General features: G+C 43.3%; 1 protein-coding gene across 4 annotated transcripts in view; it reads right to left on the bottom strand.

Moving 5' to 3' along the window:
* The window catches only part of magi3a (membrane associated guanylate kinase, WW and PDZ domain containing 3a), a 200,941-nt gene that overhangs the window by 36,468 nt on the left and 142,736 nt on the right, over positions 1-21,737 (bottom strand). For all 4 annotated transcript variants that reach the window (XM_033628244.2, XM_033628243.2, XM_033628242.2 and 1 more), the window contains exons 4-8: positions 11,139-11,345; positions 7,564-7,726; positions 6,621-6,700; positions 4,988-5,045; positions 285-391 (exon numbers count right to left, since the gene is read on the bottom strand). In XM_033628244.2, coding sequence (XP_033484135.2) covers positions 285-391; positions 4,988-5,045; positions 6,621-6,700; positions 7,564-7,726; positions 11,139-11,345 — 615 coding nt within the window. The remainder of the gene's footprint in view (positions 1-284; positions 392-4,987; positions 5,046-6,620; positions 6,701-7,563; positions 7,727-11,138; positions 11,346-21,737) is intronic.

The raw sequence follows: 21,737 nt of genomic DNA, 5'->3' as shown, positions 1-21,737 counted from the left end.
ATGGCAGCGGCCAAATGCCAAATTGAGCTTCAAAGGGGACTCCACAAACCAAATGGCGACATCCAGTGTCTACATTCATTATTTTAAAACCACAATACCAATGTCTATAATTACATGTGTTCATTATGCCAGCATTTAATCCTTGCATCTTAAATCACATTGGCTCAATGTCTCAATGCGGTTTTGATTTTCAAAATAAATCAAATTGAATTTTTTGAGTTAACGTTTTGTCCCTACAACTCTCTCCCCATTACCACTTGTGTACATACTGTGGTTGCAGTTACCTGAGGGTGCGGCTACAGGTGGCAGCCCTACAGTAGACGTGTCGACGCTCAGTTTCCTCTTCGCCTCCTGCACTGGATTCTCAAACTGGGTCTTCTGGTTGATGTGGCTGCACAAGAGAGATAACAACATTAGATGATAAAGATCTCAACACAATAGAACAAGTTGTTAGATAAAGCTCTAAGATAAGGAGCGTAGGTGATCCTGGTGTGTTTCCATCCTGTTTTTGTTGGCGTTCTGTTCATCATTTTATTCATCAGCTGACAACAAACAGTCTGACTGCCCACTAATGTTCCTGCTTTTCTGTCTGTCTGCTGTCGTACCTTTTGACCTCACAGAGCTCAGCTTGTCCACACTCTTGATACAGTCATGCAAACCTGTGATTTGACTATGAGTGCTGGGTGTGACGTAACCTATGCTGGGCAGACAGCGTGTTGTACAGGCTGCTCTGACACAACGACAAACACAAACCTGTGTGTGCCAGAAGTGCAACACGTACAGATGGACTGAGAGCACGACTAAACCTCAGAAATATAAAAACTGCCTGGACATTCTCAGTGGATTCAAAGAGAATTGGATAGAGAGGATCAGTAGCAATCTTTGGCGCGATAGTCCACATCGCCATGATGGGATCGGCATCTGCTTGATGCATTGTAATCCCAGGATCAAAAGATTAAATAAACTGTAGATGGATGTAAATGGATATGTGCCTCCTTTTTCATATCACACGGCCAGAGATGTCTTTTTAAACTGCTCTGAAAAAACTCCACTTTGGGGAATTTATGCCAAACTCAATCTAAAAACAATTAATGACTCACAGGTCACACCTGCGTGCCGGAACAATTTCTGCTACCCAGAGAAATGTCCCTCCACGGTTAGATGGTAATGGAGAGAAGTAGCTCATCTGCCTAATGAGCTTGAACAGTTGTAAATCCCGGTCATGACAGCACCTTGGGAAGGCAGAAAGCATCGATGCTGCACAGTGAATCAGCCACATGCTGAGGCGCTGATGGTATATGTGTATGTGTGTGTGTATGTGTTCAACAAATAGTGCTCTTGCTGCGTATGACTCATGCACAGAGATACCCTCCCCATTAAGTGTGGAGAGATAAACATTCCCCTCTCTTTCATTCCCACTCTTTCATTTCCTCTCTGGCTCACTTTCTCGCCCCTTGATTGCCACACCTCATGTTTTGTTTGGCTGTAGAGGAAATAATGGCACTTTGTGTCACGTTGTCACATTCGCTCGTTCATTCACAACAAAATTTGCCAGACAAAGAGACGGAGACGGGGGAGAGGCAGCCTTTCAATGACCCTCTTGCATAAACAGGAGCTCTGAGTCCCCCCCTGCCTGCAGGTCTCTCCCTCTTTGACCACAGTAATGGGACTAAAATGGAACATTGTGCTCTTGTTTACACTCTTGATCAGAATGGAATCTCGGCCCTTGTTTCACTCTCAGGGACCCTGAGCCTTCATTGTCTGTTTTCTTCGCTGTCTTCTCTCGTTCACGCACTCAAAGCTGTAACCCAGCAGTGTTATCTCTGCTGACATAATTGCTTTCTGCAGGACTGTGGGAAACTACCTCACGGACAAAAGCATTTTATGCCACTATCACATATTCCACAGGTCCCCTGAGATGAACTCATTTAATGCCTCTATACCTCTGGAACAGGCATGTCACAATACCAGAAATTTAGTACTACTTAAATGGACTTGAATATGCACACCTTTATTAAAACATTTAAATTAAATTTTGATTTTAATATGATGATCTGTCTCGAATGCAACGTACTAGTCTACGAAGGTTCATGAGATTTTGTGGGTGATGAAACATATATTAATATATGTCTATGGTGCACCATTGGATTTTGTGATCACCGCACATTATTAGTGCAATATTCAACTGGGCCTAAACAAAAAGTTATGAATGAATTTTTAATTGACTATATCAGAATGTTGTTCCTAATAAAGAGGCAAACTCTGGATAAAAAAAAAAAAAAAAATTAAATTAATTTAATTCAATTTAGAAAATCTCCCTGATTGGCAGCCAGTGTGAGGGATCATATCAATTAAAAGGAGAGAGCCATGAGTGGGACGATGGATCGCTTCATTGTACAGAGCAAATTACAACAAAGCACCAGTGAAGACGACCTACCACCGAAAAAAAAGAGAAAAGAAAAACTGTCAGTAGACAGTATCATGAAAGCTACCTGTCTTATTTCTTGTTATTTTTATTGTCTTATGTCCTGACAAGAGTGATAAGAGGCCACTGTGCACAGATGTAGAAACAGGTGTGCCTTGAGATTTTGTGATTTGAGCACAAGAAGGTTAAAAAACCATGGATCTATAGTAAATTAACATATTTCTCCTCCATTGTTGTTGTGATTGGACAGCTGGGTAAGATGTGACAGTGACGAGCCAAAGTTACCCACAGTTGGACATTTATCAACTCGACGTCAAACGTGGACAGATTTGTTTGCTTTCACTGCCAGCTCTGCAAAGTGTAAGCTCCAGAATCTCTGTGCGGCTCCACACAGATTTTGTTTTTATTATTTTTGGTCAAAAAAGGCTCTGGTCTAGAGGTTATTTTTGCTACTCTTCAGTTTACTGCACACCACCTGCGTTTGGTGGGAGCTAGTGGAGCTGCTTATTCGGTGATTATCGCTATCAATGCCATACAGACCCAACAGTGCTGCTGTAGAAACATTGTGCCCACCCTCTGGTCTCTCTTCAGGTCGCCCCGGTGAGCAAGTGGCTTAATTTTGAACCACAAAGTCCCTTAGGTATTGTTAAGGAGCTCTGTTAAGCTCTGTTAGTACTAGAGATGCACCGATACCACTTTTTCCTTCCCGATACCGATTCCGATCCCTGAACCTTAGGTATCTGCTGATACCGAGTACTGATCCGATACCAGCGCGTAAAATAAAGATAAGCAGTACGTGGTATCGGATTGGTCATAGTCTGTACTCGTCGATACCCAATACCACATTTTAGGCAGTATCGGAGGCATTTCCGATACTGGTATCAGTACAACTCTAGTTAGCACTGTTAGCACTGTCAGCACAGCTAGCGGTGCTAACATAGCTAACAATAGCCATGTTTCCATCAGCCTGTTTAGATGCGCATCTAGAAGTATCGCATCTGAAAATTATGACGGAAACGCCAAAATTCGAATTAAAATCCCCTGATTCGCACAAACTAACATACGCTCGCTATAGCCGGGTTTTGGTTGATTTGAAAAAATGTTGATCCGCAAAACGGGGGATGGAAACAGTTATGTTCAACTTAAGTTAAGTCATAGCACACCTCTCTCCATGGTGATATCCACACTCTGGGTCGGGAAGGCGGTAATGCATTTACAAGCTGGTTGCCAACTTCCAGAAAACATAGAAAGAAGAATAATGCGAGACTTGTTTTGTTTCCAGTTCTGCGGAAAACTCGTGCGAGTTTGTAGTTTTCACCAAAGTCCGTACATTTAATGGAAACACACAGGATTCGTATTTCTTTTAATGCGCATTTCCCAATGATTCGAATCACTTTTGGATGGAAACATGGCTAATGCTAAGGAGGTTTTTCGGCTCACAATTAAGCCACTTACTCACCGAGGTGATCAGGGGGAGACTGAAGGGTGTGGACAATGTTTCCGCAGCAACCAGCAGTGACTGAAATAAGATGGCACTGCTAACAGCTAGCTAACGTTAGCTCTCAACCTCAGTAGTATGCAGTGCAGAGCAGCCAAGGCTAATGTTAGCTAACAAGTGGAGACCAGAGGGTGGGCAGTGTGCTCTATGTTTAATCATGTTAACATGGCAATAAAATAAAAGGTAACACATTAACATCACTAAACATCAAAATTTCACCACCAATAAATCGATACTACTTTGAAATGTGGCGCTAAGGCTGACTGAGTCAATGAAGCGCCAGACTAAGAAAAAAGGCCTCTTGTCATTGTGTCATTATGTCATTTTGTGATTTTCTTAAAAAAAATAAACAGTTACCCTTTAATGGGTGTCTGGCTATTCATTAATTCATTCACTTTCCATTACTGCTTATCCTGGAGCCTATCCCAGCTGACACTGAGCAAGAGGCGGGGTACACTCTGGACAGGTCACCAGACTATCACATAGTCTGGAACATGCAAACTCCACGCAGAGGGGCTCCCCCACCCCCAGTTTGAACAAAAAACCCTCTTGCTGTGAGGCGACAATGTTAACCACAGCACAACCATGCAGCCCAGGTGTCAAGCTATGGAAAGCTTAATTAATTGAAACAGATGGCCCTACTTTTAGGCGTATATGCTGCCCTGTCAGGCCCAGAAGTGTTGCATTCCTGGTACCGACAGTACTGGAGGAAAAGGAGTACCAACACGTGTTTGGAATTTTGGCAACCTACAAAAATATCGGTATTTGTGACATCCCTTCTCTGAAAATCAGCGATACGGCTTTAAATTGCAGGAGATGTGACTATAATAACACAGAACCCATTGAAAATAGTGCAGTCAGTTAAATCAAGCATGCAGACACAACTCCAGAGGAACCACACAGGTGTACAGTAGATTGAAACCCTTGGATGAACATTTCGACTGTCACTTCAACAGAGGCAGAAAGAGACTGGATAAGAGCAGTAAGCCATATCCTTCACATCCACCACAATTCACAGCTGCATCCCACTGGGTCCCTTCATGCACAGGGAGAAGTTTACTCACTCCACGTAGTAGGTGCCATACTGTGGGTCCTCAATCTTCTCCCAGCCGTAGGGCAGCTCTGAAGGGGGAACAAACGGGAAGAAAGCAGACGCAAATCACTTTAGATACTGCTGAGGCACCACATGGACTACTGGACACACACAATGAGACGTGGTGCTTTGACTGGCAGCTTCACAGCATCCTTACCTCCACCTGGAGAACAGAGGGACTGCTTTTATTTGTCACTATGTGTTTAGGGCTTAATACACACTGTGGAGGAAGCAGGGAAGAGAAGGAGGAAATGCTGAGTTGTTATACAGCCTCCCTGGAAAATAATAGCCTTTTCTCTCCAGCAGTGTGTATGTGTGCAACATCTTGAGTTTCTGCTGCTGTGTGACAAACACATGCGGCTCAGAGGAGATCTTTACGCAAGAGGGGCCATAGAAAATTGCCTTTTGAGAGATGCCACACTGATGAGCTCCCTGCATGTGTCCCAGAAGCCATTAGGAGGAGAGGGGCAGGCTGGAGAGCGGAGGTTTGTGCTGTGTCACCGGCATGACTGTGATCAGGCCCGCTCAGCTGTTCAATCGCCGTCTGTTAGCCAGCGCCCTCTTCATGGAGGCAGGGATGTGGCTCGTGCACATACTAGTCTATGCAGCAAGAAGTTGAAGGTGTGTATGTGGTGAGGGAGGTGAGGATATGAATGGGACTAAGGAGTACAAGTGTCCGTGTGAGGGTTACTACCATTCCAATAATCTGCAGATATTTGCTCCTTTTACACTGCCTGTTCAAAGTGGGAATGTCACACCGTTATTCTGCCTCGTTGTTCTTCATGAGATGTACGATTGCGGGTTGGGGACACACAGCTGTCTCGCCTTTAAGCAGAGGTAGGAACAGCATCACATCGTCTGTGTAATAAAGGACAGCCTTTAGGACGGGATCACGGATGAGACGGGTGTGACGTTATGATGACGTATTATGTTTGTCAGATCTAAAGAGATTTAAAAGGCAGCTAATCGCAGTTAGCAGCTAACTCAAAGAAGAACAGCAGCCACAAATGTCTGCAAATTGGGAAAACGATGCAGACGGGGAGTTCCTTACCCACAAGATCACCTGCCATATGACGGGGATGGTAAATGATTGTTATTGTTTAAAGAAATGGTTCCCAACTGGTGGGTTGCAGTCCAAAAGTGGGTCGTAAGTCCATTCAGAATGGACCGCAAGTGACCTGCAAATGAGTCAAATTTGTCAAAAACACACTTTATTTTTAAGTAAAGTGAATTCCCAGCACAGAGCTTTTATTTTAAAGTGCTGTTTCCCGCTGTAGAGTGAGTGACTAATGGACAGCTACTTGACAGGGACAGTAAACTAGCTGGACTTTGAACTTATGACTAAGGAGAAATCTGGACCCCTGGGCTGGACCAGTTGGGAACCACTGGTTTAGAAAGTGCTGCCGACACGTATGTCGTAGGTCATGCTGGAGGCTGACGCTGCTATCATCAGTTGTTTCTGGGATGCTGGCATGCTATCTAAAATCTAGAATCACGGAGGCGGTAGGATGCTGCCATAGTTTGATTCTGTGTAAAAATACAAAGATGGCGTAAAGAAGGGATCCTGTGGCACGATTTTTGTGTAAAACGGTCTTTAGTCTCACCTCCTTCCTCGCATTTCTCAGGAGGCTTTGCCTTCTTGGCGAGGCGGGGGTCCAGCCAGGTAGTGGTCTTGCTGTTGTGACTGAAATGCAAAGAGGAGACTTGGCTTTAGGTGCAGTTAAAATCATTTTCAAAACAATTAAGATGCTGTGACGATCGTGCAATTAGCACTCCAACTCTCAGGAGCCACTTTGCCCAGAAGCTATTCCACCAACTCGAGCAAACAAACAAAACTAAAATCTCCAGGAAAACATAAAGTGTGGCTAACTTCTAATGTTTGGGGATGAAATGGCTTATTAAAGAAACCTTTAAAATTTAAACAAAGCTCAGACTAACCTTTGAGGTAGAAGGAAGAGAGAAAAAGAAAGAGAATGGGGCAGAGTAATGAGTGAGGGAAAAGGAGGAATACATAGAGCAGAGAAAGGAAAAGAGTGAGCAGCTGCAGAGATCATAAAGAGCAGAACTGAGAGAGCAGGTCAGGGGTGGCGGGCTTCATTTAGCCTGTTGTTTCTCTGGCTGGCAGAATGAGCTATTGATTTAGTGGCGAGCAGCAGCACCTGGCTCTGTCAGCCGCTCGGCATTGACTGCCTGCCACACTAACGGGGCCAGGTAAACAATGCAGGGCCTGCTGCTTTTAGCACCAGCCAACAAACCCGACATCAAACACAGGGGAAATAAAAGCAAAACTTAATCGAGAACACAACTGCCATCGCCGAGCCCACTGATAACTTCCATGTCCAACACCTGGTTTGATACAGTACAGAGGAGTGTGCTGGATGGGGAGTTAGACAGGGCTGCCAGATCTCTCAACACATTTTGCTTACCCTGGCTGTAAAAGAGATGAATTGGGAGAGTACTGGGAGTTGGATTAGCACAATGCTGATGTAATGGGAGAGTAATAGGACCAAAACAATGCAAGCAAGTAGCAGGAGAAAGGCTACTTACTCTATGAAATAGACCATGCCGGTTTCTGTGTAGGCCATCTCCCAGTTTTTAGGCAAGGGCTCCTGACTTTCATCCTGAGTGTTCCATACACGCAAGTCCATAGCCCCGGCGGACTGGTTGTAGCTGGGCACCGTCTTCCTCCACTCCGCCTTGTCCTTGTGCTCTGTGGCCCGGCATGGTGTGAGGGACACGGGCATGGAGACAGACAGAGGGATGGGTTGGGAGTAAGGGTGTGGGAGATGGTAGAAGGAAAAAGAGACAGGAGGTGAGAATGTGGCGCCATTGGAGCTCCTCTGGGCTCCTTGCATCTCTCTGCGCTGCTGCTGTCGCTCGAGTTGATCTTCCTCTGTACACTGGGTGGACGGTTGCATCCACAAGAGAGGAAGAGGGGTAGAGAGCGAGAGAGGGAGGGAGATGGGGAGAGTACACACACAGAGAGAGGACGGAAGCAAAGCAATTGCCATAGGATTTGCATGTCAGCAGCGATGTACTGGGAACTGCCTCCCAGGCAAGGGCAAGAGTTGACCAATGCTTCAGCCCCCAGCCGCGAGCGCCACATCACAACTCTATTAGCATCACACAGGCTGCTGCATGTGTGTGTGTTGCTGTCTGTGTGAGGCTCTTATCTGCAGGTTTTCATCTGGCTGTGTATGACCTAGCTTCATCATGGCATTGAATGCTCAGTCTGTTTGGCCGGGGTAATTGAATGGCAGGGATGGAAAGTGACTGGAGGGAGCCAAGAGCCTTTTCTGTGTCGAAATTGGGGCCCTCTTTTTCATCATGGACCCATAGAGGGATTTCTGCACTTATAAAGTCAAAATAATTGACTGCATACAGACTCTTGCTCGAGGCTACAGCAGCTTTTAGCCCTCGCAGAGATACACAAACGGGGCTGTTGCAGATGTGGGCATGCAGGCTTCATAAACTGACGACAACTCTACAAGGACACAAAAGAAAAATGGACGTTAAAAACAATGCGTGACCGTTATTACACTACCTTCAAGGCATGGTCATACGTCTTCCTCTTCTCCGGTTTTCACCACTTTAACAATCCAATCTATCCACATGATGACAATGGTACAATAAACTGCATTTCAGATTATCATGAACTACAGAATTAGGACTGACATCCTTCTACAATGACTGCTTTTTTTTCCTTGGCTGGGCTCCGCACTGTCATCGTTACTGCCCGGGGCCGCAGAGATGATGTGTCTCTGACAATGTTTCTCTCTTTTGCTCTTGGATGTGAGATGAGCAGTTATACTTGCTCACTCTTTTTTTTGGACTTATTTCCCCTCCTTCCTTTGACATGTAACCATGTCTCACAGAGAAAAGATGCATTTCCCGTCCTCCTGTGGATGCTTGATATGGTTCATATTTTGTGAGCTGAATTAGCCTTTATATTCCAGATGAGTCTGGGGCAAGGTTATTATCATTATTCAAGTGGCTGTGGCTCAGGAAGGAGAGCGGCTCATCCATTAATCGGAAGACCTGTTCCATCGTGCGGGTGTGTGTGAATGGTGGCACCTTGTATGGTAGCCTTGGCCACTAATGTAAGAATATGTGAATGTGGCATGAGGCATTGTGCCATCTAAAAGCGCTTTCGGTGGTCGGAAAACTAGAAAGACTCTTTATAAATGCAAGACCATTTTCCATTTATTATATTAACTAAAGTAAACTACTACACTTTGCAACCTTGCAACAAAATACGTCACTGATTTGGAACAAAGCAAGACAATTCGAGGTATGAAAGCACCCTTATGCCGGGTTCACACGACACGGTATCAGCCTGATAATGGCTCGACGCAGCGTCGTACCATGTCAGCTCGGATCGTGAACGACAATAAGTGTCGTACACGATAATCCATCGTTTCATCTCGTGTAGTGTCTCATAGTAGAACAACCAACGCCATGTCTGGGACACCTCACGACGTTCGGACAAAAAGTCTAGCATGTTTGATTTTCCTTTTGTCATTCACGATTGCTCTTGTCACAGCTGTCACTTTGACCAATAGGAACACAGAGCGATCTGCTGCCGTAGACAACTGTACGACAACAACACCACAGGCTTCTTGATATTTCCTCTAGGAAATTTCAAACTCAACACTTCCTGTATCTGTTTCAAATTAAAAGCCCATTATAACTTTGGTTGAGAGAATCACTTCATTTTCCAAATAGGCTTTTATTGTGAAACATTTGCAGGAGCTTGTGGAGAAATCAGTGACTTGCATGTTTGCATACGGTACTTTAAATGTAGCTCCTGCCATCTTTCGGCTGGCACATGACCAGACACAGTCACAGAAATAATAGTAATAATAATACGACAAGATAACCTGATGCAATCACACTTGTTGTGAAAGATGACCGGGGATGATTGGTGTGGGCCATCGTGTAATGTGTCAAGTCTGTCGGCCAAGTCACGGCACGATTTTATGACTCCACAATCGCGTAATCTGACAAAGTGACTGTTGGAACAGACGAAAATGTCGTGTAGTGTGAACCAGGCATTAGTGATAGCAAAAACATTCTTATGTTCCTCACATTCAGGAAAAGTCTGGGCAACCCTGCATTGCTCTTTAGTTTATTTAGAGAGGCATATACTTGTGTTTCACCCTGCATGAATGTTGAACATTAGCACAGAGTGGTCTGTCGATTGAACTGTGGTAATTGTGCTGCAAATATCTCAACATATTTGGCTAGCTGTTCTCAAGGATCAAAAAAACACAACAAATAATATAACTGGCAACGTAATGCTGCCGGCACTGGTAATTAGCTGTGTTTGCAGCACTTGGTCCTTTCTGTGCAGAGTGGCTCACTTGGCTAACACTGTGGAGTGGCAGTGCCATACAGCACCAGGCCAGGGTGTGTGTGAGACTGGTCACAGGCCCGTCATTGAAGCCATAACAGAGGACAGGGCAGCTGAGGGAGCCTCCTCCAGCTGGAGCTGTGAAGGGCCAGAAGCTGCTGCTTTGTTCAGTTGGCTGCTTCGAGCGGCGGATGGTATGATGAGAGAAAACGATTTCATATGGATGGTCTTTTTGTAACATGGTGGCACACAGTTCTGACCATTACCACTTTAGTTTGTAGTGCTTTATAATAACACAGCAGTTACAGGTTTCCTAACTACTCTCCCAATGAGGGCTACTCGTCATTAGCCGAAACATGCTCTGATTTAGTTGGTGCCACGAGCCATGTGAGGACATCCTTGTACGGGAATGAAACAAGGACAAAGTCTCTCCCTGTAAACGAGGGATTGCTGCTATTGATCTCAGCCAGACTTTGACTGCTTCTTGACTTTGCAGGGCTGTGATTTAGTGCTGACCTTGCATGCAGAACAGCTAATCCTGACAACGTTTGTTTGGAGAAACGAATGATAAAGAGGAGAGAAAAAGGTCCTGCTGTTTCGCATTCGGAGAACAATATAATGGACGGCTGGGAAAATAAAAATAAAATCGAGCAAACAAAAAACTGCTGGGGTTTAAATTTGGAGAAAAGTGGTATGAAGCACAGCTGCATTACAACTAGTTGTATGAATTGCAGAAGCAGTGAAAGAAACAGACAATGATGTTTCTCACCAGCCAGGCCGTTGACCATAGGAGGCCTGTCTTCTTCGTCTTCCTCCTCTGGCGCGGCGCTGTCCTTTCTGTCCATCTTACTGACGGAGGTTGTGCGTTTTCGCTGGACCTCCGTGTCAAATTCCTCATCAAACAGAACCTGGTCCACCAAGTCAGGCTGCACGGGGCTGGGCTCTGCAGGAGGTTTAGGGGTCCCATAGTAGTTACCTGGGATGAAGAGAGGAAGAGAGAGACAACGAAATATACTCATGAATATGTTTAACTGAACATGTACAGGCTTTCTTTAGATATATTCATTGCATAACCCCAACTTGTGACCCCTATTACTAAATACCTCACCTTAAAGGGACAGTTCACCCCCCCCCCCCCAAAAAAAATCCTCTTACTTGTGCTATTTATCAGTCTAGATTGTTTTGGTGTGAGTTGCAGAGTGTTGGAGATATCAGCCGTAGAGATGTCTGCTTTCTTTCCTATATATTAGAACTAGATGCCAGTCAGCTTGTGGTGCTCAAAGCACCAAAAAATAAAAAATAAAAAAAACATCTGAAAAACTCAATAGCAATGTCTCTTTCCTGAAATCATGACCTGGTTACTCAAGACTGGGTCTTGCCAAAAAAAACAAAAAAAAACAAAAAAACCAATAGCGAAGCAGCAAGCAGAATAAACTGAGGCATTAGTATGTGATGTCATGAGGAAGTGTTTCCCTTGTTTTACATGCCTCAGTGTGGCACTAACATCAGCAACATTACTTATCCTCAGTGTTATTATCCTTACTTTTATGCAGACCTCCACAGAGGAAAAAGTCTGCTGCATTTCCAGGCTTTTCCTGAGAAAATGAGTTTGTAACTTTTGGGGACGCTACTGCGCTACTCTGTCAATTAGGGGCCGATCATACCTACAGGTGGCGCTACTCAAAGACACTTGAAATGCCTGAAACGCCCTTTCAATGAGCACTCCTTATGAGGAGCAACCGGGCGATCAAAACATTGAAAATGGACCCAAGACGGAGCTATGGTGCTGCTGGCACCTGAGGCCCAAAAGTTGAAATTATTTCAACTTTCAGCGTCTACAAATGCGCGTCTAAAAAGACGCCAGAAAGACGCTCGTCATAAAAAATGCTTGAAAACCAGTCAGACGCCCCGTATCATAGGGAATCAATTGTTTTACTGGCGTCTCGTTTCTAGCGCTCCCTGTAGGTGTGATTGCCCCCTTAATCAATTTCATTCCTGAAAAGCTATTTGACTCAGAAAGTCGTGACACTACCACCACGCTACTGAAAAATGCAGTTAAATTAGTAACTTTGCTACTTGTAGTGACGCTACTGCCCAAAACCAGTAGGAACTATTTTCTTTCTACCGAACTACACCTGCCAACTGTATCACAACCCAGAAGGAAGTGTGCATCTACTCACAGACAAGATGTAAATATCAATGACGTCCTCGGCTAAGCTGTAATATTAGCTAGCTCAGTGGTGCTAAGTAAGCTAGCTTGCTAGTAGTTGGTAGTCTGTGGGGTACAGTTGATGGGTGTAGTTCGGTAGAAAGAAAATAATTCCTACATGAACCTGCTCAAAACAAGGTCTGTGGATTATCTTGAGTAACCAGGTCATGATTTCTGGAAAGAGACATTGCTGTTGAGTTTTACAAACGTATTTTTTGGCACTTTGAGCACCACAAGCTGAGTGCCATCTAGTTCCATTATATTAGAGAGAAGCAGAGATCTCTACAGCTGATATCTCCAACAATTAGCAACTCAAAACAATCTCAAGGAACTGTCCCTTTAACCCTTACTCTAAGATAACCCGAACCTACCTCTTAATCTTAAACCACTGCTCTAACACCACAACAGCCACTCATAGAAGCAATGACTAGGAGTCAGTTGGACCACCCTGCTTGAGGGATTCCTCTACACTTATGAGAACATTTTTACCTCTTGACTACAGGAATACTAGAAAGCACACACACAGTGACGAAGCTTAAATACTGTTGGAAAGAACTGCGATCCTTTCTTGGCTCTGCAGTTCACCACAGACAAGGAGGCGACACCTCAGCACCAGTGCAGCTGCAAAACCACTTTGTTGATACCAGATAAAGAAGAGACCATCTCACTCCGACTGTAGCAGTTGTTTAAATTTCTTCAGTAGGCACAGGGGAGTCTGACTGTCGGCTACAAATCATCTTTGGCAGAGACGCACCGGTTGGAACAAAACGAGGCCAAGATTTTGCTGTTGTAACTCAGGTTTTGGAACGGATTTCTGGATAAGAGAAAATGTTTTTCCCCTCAATTTTTGACGTAAATTAGCCTTTGCTAACTCCCACTGGATGCTGCTATCACTGTCACGACTGACCCAAACTGTTGGCCTGTGATTGTTTTCCCCACAGTGCCATATGCCTCATCCAACACGGGGAGAGGGTCATGTTGTTGCTCCAGATCCAGGAGCCTGTAATGTAACAACAGAGACACGATCCCTAGCTGGCTTCCCATCTGTGAAAAGCAAACTGTGTGTTTTTCTTATTTATTGTGTTTAAACACTTTTTAAATGCATTTCTATGCGTTTCAAAACAACAGAGCGAAGCCAAAGAGCCTGGACTGTACTGTCATATTTACTGCCTCGTTCCTTGGGGAACTGCGACTGCAGCGTTTATGCCAAGGTAGGTTCCCAAGCGCTCGATTGGCCCTTTAAGTCCATCAGCTTGCCTTTGCTGTCATGTTGGTGCCTAAGGCAGCAAACAGCCTTACACCAGAGAGCGAGTCTTCGTCTTTCCTCAACTATAGGAGAGGAGGGTGACCCACTTTAGCACTCGCTACCTTCTCTCTCCCTGCCAGAGAATAAAAAACAACAGAAGAGGATGAAAACTTCAAAGCCCGAGAGGTGAGGAGAACAGTTGGGCAGGTATGGTACAAATATTGATTCACTGGTTGTTCTCCGTCTCTGGGAAACCACAGTGCTCCAGTGTTTGTGTGGGATTGCAGCGTGGTTTAAAACTGAGCTGTGTCTGAGTGGCTGAACATTGTATTGTAACAGTTAAACGGCACATCAGAGAGTGGACAGCTACTGTGACGAAGGAGTCCGCTGGGAGGAAGAGCGAGAAATGAGAATGGAACAAAGGAGGGACAACTGGAGGCAATGCAGAGAAGGAGAAAGCACTTTCTTACTGACAGAAATTTTGTGATAATGGAATTAAGGTTTCCACACAAAACAAAATGAGGCACACTAGTTTTTCACTTTCGGTCTCTCATTTAAATAAATATTTTCTACAGCCTATTAAACTGTTATGAATTCTGCATAATTCGACAAAAACACCTTTCCAAAGCATACCAAAAATGAACTGAAAGCTGTTCCTGTTCTGTATTTAGCACCTGTACATGCATGGTCTCATTTAAAAGGTAACACTCTGAGGTTTTCTCACTGTAAGTGCTTCTGCCATTAAGTTATACAAGTTTTGACATACTGAAATAAGAAGGTTTTATATCTCGCCTGTATTTTTTTCTTGAAAAAAGATGCAGATGACTGTAACTGGGAGGTAGAGCTGGTAAACACTATGGAACCAAAGTATGAGAGCTTATCTAGTCCAAGCTCAAATTTCAGAACAGTACTACAGAAAATGACTGTTTTACACATGTTTAGGCGTTTCCAAAAAGGATGTTTAGGAGACTCCAAAAGGACCCTTGGTAACCATGGTGACATATGGTAGAAAAAAGCTGCCACTCTTGAACGCAATGATTTTGGGCTTAATATTTACTGAATTTGATTGTCTGCACCTCTGGGAGCGTATCAATGCTGTTTCTGTTGGAATATAATTAATGTGTGGATGATCGTAAGGCATTTCGGTGAGTTATAAACTTTATATCGTGTGACAGAAGCTTTTACTGAACCCGCTCGCTCAGTGTGTGACGTGCACAGATAAAATATAGGCCTATATTAATGAAGGTTCATTAGTACGGTTTTGTATTTCTCTGTAATGTAGCACAGTGTTAACAATGTTACTAATACTATTCTTTCTCACACCTTCAACTCAAACCATTGTGTTGCCCTGCCCAAAATATATCATTTAATGACTGCATTAATATCGTAAACATGTGGCCGACTAGTCAACTAATGGCCCTAAATGATGACTACTGGGCAACTAGGAAAATTCTTAGTCAGGGGCAGCCCTGGTGAAATTTAACTACAATATCTACATCAGTAGAATAAGAGTAAACATCAGAAATATGTACAGTTATGTGCATGAGTGGTACAGGTTGATGGCCACAGGCAGGAATGACTTCCTGTGGTGCACTGTGGTGCATCTTGATGAAATTTGTCACTGAATGTGCTCCTGTGTGTGAGCAGCACATCATGGAGTGGGTGGGAAACATTGTCCAAAGACGAGACAGGATACAGACTCACCAGAAACCATCACAACTTGACGACACTTTTCTTTATCAGCTATAATTATGACATGCTAAATCAACAATCAGCCCACCCACTGAAAAGCGCAATTAATCTCGAGCGTCACACAATTCAATACATCATAATTAATTAAGGTAATTACATTAATCCGTGTTTTAATGTATGAAGTATTAATATCAGCACCTTATCGAAAACCGTTAAATCCTTTGCTAGGTTTGTAATTAACAGGATGCTTACTGTCGGAATGCAAAATGAGGGAGTTAAATTAGAAGTGGTAATTTACTCTGTGTGCACGCTGAGGCTCACACAAAGGCACAAGTAGCCTCTGTAAGTACCCATTACAGCCAAGGAGCCAGGAGACAGCGGCCACAATAAGGAACTGCAGTGAGATGGATCGTGTTGTAATTATACTGTACTAATGAGCCACAGTCACTGATGGGAACGTAGAACTTCATCTAGTGCGGATGTAAAAATTATGCAGCCTGGGAAAATAACTCACAAGACTGCAGGCTGGGTCTGGAATTAAGTGAGAGGGGTCGGGTCTTTTGGTGAAGTTTATTAATTGAGAAGTTTGTTTGAATCTCACGCGGCTCCTCATTTACTTTTACTCCGAGTTACTTTAACAAAATGCAGTTTAATTTGGCGTTTATATCCCGTGACTCCGGGGCACGGCGCTCTCCAGCTTTCTACGCTCGGTTCTATCATTTTATTTAATGTGTAATCATATTGTAATATAGCAGTTACTAATTATTCACAGATTCATTTAATAGAGTCAGAATGCTCCATTCTATTAATATCCAATGTGACAAAAAACTCCCCCATCTTTCTTTTGATGTGACAACACTATATAGTGTGTATTATCATATCAAAGATTTCAACCAGCTCTGGCACTGACAATAAGGTTTAATTATTAAAAACAGCCGGAACATGGGCAACAAAAATGAGCCGCATCAAACAGGTGGATATTCGTGATTCTAACAGACAAATGATTGACTAATAAATAAGTGAATAAACAGCTAAAGAATATCTGATTAAATACAACTTGTGACGGGCACAACAACAAAATTAACACAGTGAAAGAATAAAAGCAGACATGTCTTTTAAGTGGTAATGAATTACCCCTGACAGAAGAGGGGCCTTATTTCATAAAGTACTGAGCGTGTCAGGAGCTGTCAGTGTCAAGACTGACTCGTGCTTGTAAATTAGCACTTACGCTGCTGCAGCTGTTGTCTGGTTAGAAGAAGTCAAACTTAAAGGAGCACTTCACTCTTCAAATTACCATTTGTGTATCAATTACTCATCTCGTGTTACTTTGAATCTGGGAAGAAAGCTTTGTTTTTCTCGCATGTCTCCACGGTGAAAAAGGAATCAAGTAAATTCTTGATGGATTGAAGTCATAGGGGTCCACATTTAACAACAGCAAAACTATATCAAAACATCCATTTGTAAACTCTCACACAACTCGGGCAGTATAATCCAAGTCTCATTTATCCAGTTGTATGCTCAGGGAAACTGAACGGAGTTCTCTTCACAGCCAGATTCCATTTACAAAAACAGTAATTTTACCTCACTGAACACAGGAGCTGCTGGTCTACCACTGCCTCAATCAGTTAGTTAGTTTGTGTTACTGTGTGACTTAAGTGAATCCAAACAAACCCTTAAGACACCAAAGTCACACAATAACACAAACAAATGAACAGATCAAGGCAGTGGTAGACCAGCAGCTCCTGTGTTCAGTGAGGTAAAATTACTGTTTTTGTCAGTGGAGTCTGGCTTTGAAGAGAGAATAGATGAGTTTTACTTTCTGTTCAGTTACCTGTCTGTTTGGAAAGCACTGAGCATACGACTGGATAAATAAATGTTAAATGTGGACCCCAATGACTTCAATTCAGAACCAGAATCAGAATCAGACATTTATCGACTTTACTGATCCCTGAGGTGGACTTGTGATTTGTTTCAGTCGCTCTGATGTAAAGACTAAAGAATTATAAGAAGTAAGAATGGAGTATGAGAAAGAAGTATGTAAGATAAGCAATAAAATACAATTAAACTAGGGCTGTCAAAATCTTACGCCTTAATTACGATTAATTAATCACAGAAAAAAATAACAGGTTAAAAAAATTAACTCTGATTAATCGTGTCCCGTGGTGCCCTTTGACCTAGTGCGTCATAGTTGCTTTGTTAAATGATGGAGGCAGTCGAGACTAAGCTGTTCGGCCCCTTGAATAGAACGTTTCAATTTTAAAAACACCAAGATGGAACTGTTGATAGGAGCACCGCTCTCTGCAATTTCTGCAGTCAGGAATTTCCGTACCATCGGAGAACTCAAAGCCTGAAATATCACCTCAATGCAAAGCATTTAGCAGCGGACCTGGAGGTCTGAGCTAGCACTAGCAGTTAACTTTGTCAAGCCACACTTGACCAGGTGTTCACATGCAAACTGAGTAAGTCCACCTGTGACTGACTAACTAACTCCCTTGTAAGATGGACTGCAGACCAGTTTGGGTGGTGGTGGTAGAGGACAGGGGGACAAATGTGTCCAAAACACTGCAGCTTTACCACGACACATCTGCCAAAATTTATTTCAATTGATTTTTTAAAAAATACTTTCAAAGCAAAAATTGACCTATGCAATTAATTTAGATTAATATATCACAAAGCATGTAATTAATTAGATTAATGCTTTTAATCGCTTGAAAGCCCGAAATTTAATAGATTAAAAATGTGCATTATGCCACAACACTCTAAAGATATTAAGAATAAAATATAAATGTTCATTGTCTGTGAGTGTGTAAACATATACAAATGTGTGCAGCGTGCTACATTACACTGTATAAACTAGGGTTGCATTCAGAAATATAAAATATGTACTGTGCTATAATGGTTACTATGATATATATACATCAACAGAATAAACACAAGACTAAGAATAAACATCATCAGCAATTTTTTGGATTCTTCGTTTCCCAGAGGCATTCAAGAAAAACATTTTCTTCAACAATCCAACGTAACAAAGGGTGAGTAGCTGAAATAAAATGGTCATTTGGGAGGTGAAGTATTCCTTTAACAGATTTGAACATTTGTGGCTCAGAACGAGCCGTTTGTTGTTCAATGACCCGCCACCATTAGACTGGCAGCAGCGAGACGCATCCTGCCCAGTTCATCATCTAAATTCATCGCAGTCATAGCTGCCATAACAGCTCATCCAGTGACGTGGAAGCTGCTGCTGTGCTTCCCCTCACGCTCAATGCCAGAGAGAGAAAACACTGATCTAACCTGTCCGTGCTCCTGATATATAATCCTGCCTCATTAACAAATGTCTCATTATCAGGACAAAGACGTTTCCTATTGAGATGCCAGGACACATTCTAAAAACCAGTCCTCATTTGAACAGGACGTCTGGTCACCCTCCGACAACCCTGTCTGTGTCAGAGTGACCACCTCAAATCTTCCACCTTAATTACAGCCTCAGATTAATGGGCTGTTCGTTCTTTCTGGGCGAGCAGAAAAAGGAAAATTCTGGGAGCCACCATGCTAACAGCTCCCCATGACCGTGTGTGTGGGACAAAAATAGACACCTGTTGATGCAGGCGCTGAATCAACACGTCAACATGCTGTGTTCTCTTGTAAAGGCAACAATGAGAGAGAAACAGGGCAAAAATAATTAGTGTAATATCGAAGAAAGACTCGCTCTTCCCACAAGCTGATCCCTTTTGATAGATCAAAATTCTGACCTTGGGATTTTACAATATGCTGTTCTGCAGGTCGCCCACTCACCAACACTTCAGCTACATGAGCGTTTATAGAAACACGTTAAGAAAATCTATACTTTCTACTCCACTGTGCTCTGAGTGTCGACTGAGCAGGAGGTTAGAAGCAGCAGATGAGGTTCATCTACATCTCTATTTGGTGGTTATGTTTAACCTTTGAGATGCAACGTTCGTCTTAAAGAGAAGAAAAAGGACGGTGGATAAAAATATTACAGCTCATCACACTGTAAAATTCAACATTTCTGGTCATCAACAGCTTATGTAATTTCAATCTTGCTCCACTTTAGTCACGCTGTGGCAAAATGACAAGTAGCCGTCGTGTTGAAGGTAACAGCAGCAGAAACAGTGAGCGCAGAGGGCTGATAATTTCGACATAGTGTGATTACATTAAAGCTCTTTTTGCAGCTTTCTGAGAGTGGTGGGTGGACAGTGCAAAGCAAAGCCATTTTCATTTTAACAGCCCGGGCCAACACTTGCTTGGCACCGTCGGTGAATTACACAGCCATTCACTCATGTTACACATGCACGTTTGTGTTTGCTGCCAGGACGAAGTAGTTTCATGTCAAAGGGGGCATTTTTTGTTTTTTAAACTTGTTTCCCGTTAAAAGGCTGCCGTGACCGCAGAGATCCCCCGAGCTGAAATATGCACTACTGACGCCGTGTGTTTTTGTGGATGAGAACAAATGATAACTGTCACATTATCAGTTTTAGCGAGCAGCTGCCAGCGTATATCATCTCCAACTCATGAGTCTGAATAAAGTCTGAGAACTGTGACCAGAGTTTCGTCTGCAGGGAGACACAACCACTCAAAGGGTTCTTTCAGACCTAGAGTTCGCTTGTCTTGGCCCGAATCACGGACGAAATTTGTGACAAAGCGTGTTCTCACGGCAGCATTTACAAGCGGACCAGATCAAATGCCTTGCGCAAGAAAGCTGCTCTTGACTGGTCAGAATTTCCATGTGGGGAAAATCCAGGAAGTAAAGCAAACGTTGAAGAAGAGTACACTTGCAAGATAAATGTGACACTTTCTAATGTCACAATGGAGGGACAACTACGCAGGTTGATTTTAGCGCTGCTCATCGTGGACTATATTGCTGTCATTGTTCATTTTAGTCAAACCATACAGTTTGAAAACGAGGCGCGGCTCCAACTAGAAAACAATGTTTTGATGCATTGGATGTGCTGAATGTGCATATTAAGGCAGTACAGGAGGAGGTGCACATTAATAATCCTCCAGGACTGTAACATGCTCATGTTTAACCCAAACAATGTGTCATGTGACTGCAGTTGGTTCAGATCCAGGTCAGAACACAGTCTCACCACAAACGAACCGCACCAGAGTTCGTTTGTAACCAGACTGAGACCACCTCTTCAAGAAGGTTTCAGTCTGGTTGTTTTGGTGCACACCTGAGTGTAATCGCTGTGTTCACACCTGCTCAAACGAACCACACTGAGGGGGCAAACCAACTTGAGTTTGACTGAACCGAACCAAACAGGGCAGGTGTGAAAGCACCCTGTCACTACACCCTTCACAGTTAGAAGCTAGGAGCTGTGATGGAAATGCTAGGGAGCAAAGATTCATGTAGTAATAGTCATTTAGCAATGTGTATTGGTTTCTTGTTTTCAAACAAGGTCTGGGATTGGTACTTGATACCCTTGAGGTACTGACCGAAATATATAGAGGGTTATGTCCCCTGCACCCCCCCGATCTTGACGCCTATGTACTTAACACATCAGCAAAATGTTCACAAGTATTTCAGTTGTTTGCTGCCAATCTTCCAATACAGTACCCACCTGTTGTGACTACAGAATTATTGTTTTATTACTTTTTTTTAATTAACCAAACTGCTTTTGTTGCCTAACCCTAAAGCAGGAGTGTGGATGTGAACTCAAAGTTCTGGTGTCAACGTCCTGCATGTTGTACGCTCGCCATCATCCTCAACCATCTCTGTGTGAACCCTGTGTGGCCCAAGAATGTCGTGTTTTGTTACCTCAAGGAAATGTAGTCTCTGACCATAATGCAGGCAGCAATTATGTTGCCACAACAATGTTTAGTAACACACAAATGTAACTTCTAAGAGACAGGGTTGCCCATACAGTGTGTGGTGTGGTAAAGTTGAGTGTGGTGTATTTGATGGAGTTCAGTCTGCCAAAATGGCACCGAAATGTTCTAAACCTTGGCTCTACTAGATGCCAGTGGCATCTGGTGGCTTTTATGCAATTAAATGCCTCCATTCACATGATGAGCACGGAATGAAGCAAAAAAAGGAATTAAATTATCTTGGTGTTGGTTTCATTTTAAAGGTACAGCTATTGGTACTGGTATCGTATTTTTTCAAACGACACCCAGCCCTATTTCAAACACAAATCGAAACTGGAGTCTCCCCTTAGGTTGTGGAAGTTTTGGAAAACCTCTCTAGGGTTTATACTCCAGCT

The sequence above is a fragment of the Epinephelus lanceolatus genome, chromosome 8 (assembly GCF_041903045.1).
Source record: "Epinephelus lanceolatus isolate andai-2023 chromosome 8, ASM4190304v1, whole genome shotgun sequence".
NCBI lineage: Eukaryota > Metazoa > Chordata > Actinopteri > Perciformes > Serranidae > Epinephelus > Epinephelus lanceolatus.
Note: the sequence above shows the minus strand (reverse complement) of the source record. Positions and strands in the feature narration are given on the sequence as shown.